The sequence below is a fragment of the Biomphalaria glabrata genome, chromosome 11 (genome assembly GCF_947242115.1).
Source record: "Biomphalaria glabrata chromosome 11, xgBioGlab47.1, whole genome shotgun sequence".
In the NCBI taxonomy this organism is placed as follows: Eukaryota; Metazoa; Mollusca; class Gastropoda; family Planorbidae; genus Biomphalaria; species Biomphalaria glabrata.
This window is the reverse complement of record NC_074721.1, coordinates 13,656,679-13,662,678: the sequence shown is the minus strand read 5'-3', so window position 1 is coordinate 13,662,678 and position 6,000 is coordinate 13,656,679. Positions and strand designations below refer to the sequence as shown.

General features: G+C 32.8%; 1 protein-coding gene across 3 annotated transcripts in view; it reads right to left on the bottom strand.

Moving 5' to 3' along the window:
- Positions 1 to 5,018: 5,018 nt before the first annotated feature.
- LOC106060903 (cubilin-like) overlaps positions 5,019 to 6,000 on the bottom strand; it is a 95,527-nt gene continuing 94,545 nt past the window's right edge. For all 3 annotated transcript variants that reach the window (XM_056003693.1, XM_056003694.1, XM_056003692.1), the window contains exon 37: positions 5,019 to 5,821. In XM_056003693.1, the coding sequence (XP_055859668.1) occupies positions 5,572 to 5,821 (250 nt within the window). In that variant the 3' untranslated portion in view covers positions 5,019 to 5,571. The remainder of the gene's footprint in view (positions 5,822 to 6,000) is intronic.

Here is a 6,000-nt window from a genome sequence, read left to right as displayed (position 1 = left end):
ATCTATCATCAAATAATAAGTCATTGAAAAACATTCTGTAATACATCATAGCAAATGTAGGCACCATCACTCGCTATTGAGTGCAAATAATTACTTTTCTTGTGCTCAGCGGCTTGGCAAATCTTAATATATTCTTGTCATTGTGTGAACTACACAAGTTATCACTCTTACCTACACATTATGTAATGAACATCACAACTACTGACAGGGGCGTACCCAGGTTGTTGTTTTTTTTTTAGTGGTTGGAGCCGGGTAGAGACAGAATTTTTTTTTTCAATTTTTTCCTTTGGAAATAAAAAAACACACACACACTAACACATACATATATAGATTTCCTGCATGGGCGTAGTCAGGATTTTTTATTGGGGGGGAGGGGGTGGAAGGGGGAATTTTATTCCCCCCCCCAGCGGAAAAAAATATATGTCAGTATTTCTGTGTGTGTGTGTGTGTGCGTATAATTAATCTTTATTACATTCTGACCCTTCATTCTTTCGGAAGACGTTTATTGTGCCCTAGAATATGTTCTTCCTGGAGTTAGTTGAAAAATGTAGACTCCCCGCCCTTGCCAGCAAGAGAGTCTGAGGGAGCGCTTGGAGCTACCCGACTGCTAAGCATTATTTCTGGTATTGAAAACCAACAAAATGCATATTAGGAGGATATCTGTAGTGCATTATCCTGCTATTAAAAAGTTTTATTTAAAAAATATGTGCTATTCTTACTAACTTAGATATTCCCGCGCCTTTCGGTGCATTTGTCGGCAAACTGTTTCCACAAAAATCTGTCACTGGCAATGCCTGAAGCCTCTTCCCACCTGCTCTGAGGACTTCCATGAAAGTGTGGCACCAAGTTGTACTAGGATATCATCGCAGCTCTTATTATGCCTAATTCATTTTGTCGGAGAACATGTCCCTCAAACCTCATGCGACGCTCTGTCACAACCTTACTAAGGGGTCGACTTCCAGTCCGACATATGATTTCCTTGATTTAAACTCGATCTCTATAACTGACTCCTAAAATCTTTCTCAGCCATCCTTGTTGAGACACAGTGTTTTCCATTTCGGAAGATGACTATTTACTGCACATTATTAATTTTTATTTTAATTATTATTAAGAATGTGTGGGACACTTGACACCTTTTTTTAAATTTATTGATCAAATTACTCTAAACTGTATATGTATAGTCCAACAAAATAAACTCCACACAACTACCCCTTTGCAGACATTGCGCCCACCCCTTTAAAACCGTAAACCATATCCTCTTTGAATGCCCCTCCCTAATCCACCTTAGGCAGACCCTACTTCCACTACAGCCCAACATAACAAACACCCTGTACGGCAGTGCTGAACAAATGAAGAAAACAGCACACTTTTTTTTCCTTGGCACAGTCTGCAAAAGAGCTCACAGCTCAGCAGCAATAAAGCTGGCTAGAAGAAGAAGAAGAATATGTATAATCCCTATGAATAACCATAAAAAAAATGTGGTTAAAATTTTCTTATAATGGTTGTCATGGCAACGGCCACCATATTGGATTTTTGTTTATCGTTTTTAAATCACTAAGGCTCTATAACTATTTAAGCTATTGATCTCCCATCTTGTGCACTATCTACATGCATTGGTTAAAATTTCTGTATCCAGCATTTGGTTACTCAGAAAGCTGCTATTGTCTTACTTTCTTCTACCACACTTTTGAAACAACAGGAAACTATTCTCAAAATCCTTGAATTAACTTCTTTCATGCTTTTCTTATTTGTATCTTCTACATCAGGTGATGTTTTAAAGCTACTTTGCCATTCACAATCGGCTGAAGTGCATTTCACAAAATCCATCGTTCTTTTGTCCATCGAGGTGCAACATCAATGAATGTCGATCACAATTATCACATTTCATGTAACTTGCTACAAAATTATTTAACATAGTGACATTCATCAAACTAAAACAATAAGTTGAATGACCGAAAAATGTACCTTCTTCCTCAATGTTCCTAAGTTTTTCTGAAGAAAAACTGTCACACTGAACTTTGTTTACAATATCGGCATTAGATGATACCTCAGGACGCTCAAGTATTTCTTGAGAAGTAGCTTCTGTTTTACCTCTCAGAGTAAATTTATTGCAATAAAACCATCTTTTTTTTTAGGTTTGTTTGAAATCTTCTTATTACCCAGTTGAAATAAATATAATGCACACAAAAATATTTTATATATATTACAAACACAGTTTTTCAAGAAAATAGTTGAGAAAAATTCAAAGATCGCTTCTGGTCACAGTCATGTAAACAGACTAAAAGCATGGATAAAAATATTTTAAGAGTGTTTGTTTTAATTATACAATAGTATCGCAATTTTAGACTGAACTTTTTATTTAATTAAAATGTAATTAAAAAAATAAAGAACTACACATTTCAGGTGGTCTCCTAGTAAATTGCTAAGGTAAACAACACACACCCCAAAATCTTAATTTTTTTTTAAAGAAATACTTCTAGATGTTGTTTTCACATAAAATACGGTTTATTTAATAGATACATGTTTATAGAATTAAAAAATGAAATTAAAAATTAAAAATTAAAAAAAAAAAAGATTTTTGTCATTTTTTCCCAATTGTATGGTAGACATGTAACTTCAAGTAAAATCTTCCTTAGCTGCTCTCTTGGAAATTGGGGATTGTCGTTTGCATTTTTTGTTTTTCTTTTATAGAAGAAGGGGGTTTAACTCCAGAAACCCCTGGTATAGTTTTCATATTTTTTATTAATTGTGGATTTTTTTGAGCTTCTTAGCGTCTCCCGAAAGGGGATAAGACGCTATTAGTTTTGTGTGGCCTGTATGTCCGTTTGTCCGTCTGTAAGTCTGTCCGCTTGTCCGTCCTGTGTTGATCTCAGAATCTAGTAGCCAAGATTTAGATATATTTAGATTTAGATATATTTATAATATATTTATAATATATATATATATATATATATATATATATATTATATATATGTATTTATAATTTGAACAACATTAAAATTATTAAGGTAATAACTTATTTCTGACAGCTTAGGGGTGCAGATTTATTTATTATATAAACAATAGTATCACATTAACAAATGAATCAAATAAAAACATCATTAGTAATGGCATTGCCCGGTAACAAAAGGCCTACTATTCATGATCATTACATTAGCCTAGGTCCTAGGTCTAGTAATTAATACGAGTTATAGTCAAGATTCAGACAAATTTAAAAACTCCTTTATCCCATTTTCGGTCAGAGTGTTACAAGATCAGCTGCCGTTATTGAGAAGTACATAGAAGTCTAATTCATAAAGCGCGGGTTGTGAATGTGTATGCGTTTTGTGTGTGAATGTTGTTCAAATTGTCCATCTGTATTGCTTTTCTACAGTACTTACGCTCAGGTTGTCAATTGTAGTCAAACTGAATTTCCATTTGATTGGATCAATAAACATTATCTTATCTATCTAGTTCTAGATCTAGATAAAACTTAGATTGACATAGATCTAGATATAGACTTAGGTCTAGTTTTAGACCTAGACTTAGATCTTGAATCTAGATTTAGATCTAAAACTAGGTCTACATCTAGCTAGATCTATGTCTAGTTTGTATGACAAATGACAATAGAGATGTTAATTTTTATTTGCGAGGGGAAAGTGATAAGTCATTTGTACACAAATGTAGCTTAAAGTAGGTCAAGAATTATTTTTTTTTTGTGTGTGCTGCCAATGTATCTAATTTTGTTAGAAGAATAAATCTTCTTTAGTTTTTTCTTTATTACATCATTTACATGTAACATGTTATTAATTTTGAATGTATGAATATAGTTATTAAGGTTTCCACACAAAATGACTGTAACCTTGTTTAATGTTGTTTTCTTTAGCTCATTCCCACTTGATCTGTTTAATGTATAGTGTTTGCTGTTGTATAATATTTAACATTAGACTGACTACTACAAAATTAATTATTACAATTTTGTTGAACAAACATAGCTAGCTATCAGGCTTATTTTATCTTAGCAGTCTACTTATGTAAAATCGACAAAGTATTCTAATTCATCTCATTCATTAATTAATTGTTTCTAAGTTTCTTATTGCAGGAAGTGGTAATTATAATTAGACCCCACTACCTACAAATTATTCCAATGGTAAGTGTCTCTAATAGGCTGCGGCGACCAGTCCAACTCCTGGCCCTTCACGTGTGGCTCATACATTGGGTTTAGCGGTATTTTTATAACTAACAGAAGGGGCAAAAGCGAGCGACTGGCTCATAAACCAATAAGTTTCTGTGGTAGACGCCTGGCTGATTATCAATCTAGTTTTTATAGGAGAATAAAAATTATTGTTCATTCAGAACATCTGCAGCCTTGAAGCTATATCAAAACATTGGAAAGTTTTCTAGAGCGAACTCTAAAAAAAAAATTAGAAGCAAGTGGCAGCTATTGAGCTTGCAGCAGAAAGTACAAGACCCTGGCAGAACCTGCATTGCCGATGATCCAAAACTAAAATAAATATTGCAGCTGCGTGAAGAGGGGAAAACTGTGTGGGTGACATTGTTCTTAATATAGGTAATACCCATGAGTTCTTATCCTTTCTCTGAGATGAGCCTAAGTCATTCATCAACACACGGCTTTTAAGAAATACATATTTGTTCGTATTGGTAAACTCAAGCCACCCTTGTACATGTTTTTTTTTAGCTTCATTGTCATCTATGATGTGAGAGCGATTAACTTGTCAACGTGTTATCCGTACGACACTTCGATTAATAAGAAAGCTTACATTTAAAAATGGATATTAATAGAGCTTAGGTAAAAATGGGAGATATTGTAAAAAAAAAGAAAACTTTGCAAGCTGTCATATAAAGTATAAGGTCTCTCTCTTTCATTTATCTCTTTACTTTTACTCTCTCTCTCTCTCTCTCTCTCTCAGTCTCTCTCTCTCTCTCTTTTTCTCTTGTAATTTAACAAAATCATTGCTACAGTTTTAAAGCTTTTTTTTATTTAAATGTTAATTAAATCATAATTTGTTCAATCCTAGATGATTAGTAAGTTAATATAAATCAAACGAAAATGAAAACAAGGCAATGTTTACTTTTTTCAATCAATTATAAAATGTATCATAGGTACAATAAAATATAATTATTTTAATTACAGTATAGTAAAAACTAAATAAAATTATCTGTTCGTAAGGGTACTAATTCATTCTCTGTGTGTGAAATGGGTATAGTAAAGGAAACAAAAATATTCATAGGTTGATTATTAGAATATAAACAATGTTTACATATTTATCATATTGATTACAAAACTCTTAAACAGTAGACATAAATGTAATGTTCCCATTGATGATGCAGATCACATCTGTAATAAATTGTTACGAAATGTCTATATGTTACAGTTCTACAAAGGAGAATAATGAGAGCAAAAAAACATATTTGTAACAATACAAAATTGAGAGATGAATGAATATATTGTTACAAAATATTTAGCATTTTTAAAAAGGTTACAAAAGGTGTATGTATACAATGGATAACATTACATTATGAGATGAATAATTTACTACTGTCATTTAGCAATGTATATCCGCTTTTCCTCTATACTAAATGTAGGAAACTAGGAATGGTGCGATATGATATTGAAAACTCTGCTTTAAATCCTCTGCCAGTGACAGAGCCATCAGATCTGAACTGGACATACAAGGACTGACCGCTAGATATAAGATCTAAAGGTGGGTTGTTACCGCAATACTGTCCAATACTTCTAGAGCCACTAGTGTTACCATCCAAGACTCTGACGTAGTCATAGGTACAACTAATGCTTGTCTCAATGTTGATGTCAGTTACTCTAGAAACAAAAAGAAAAAAAATAATTCATATAGGGAGAGGAAATTTAATTTCGGCTACATTAGTCTATTTAAATGAAACTTGATGAACCAAATTTTACACACCAAGAATTGTGAATATTGTGCGACAAAATAATTATAAAGTAACACTATTTCGTTTATAAGATAGTGCACAAAATGC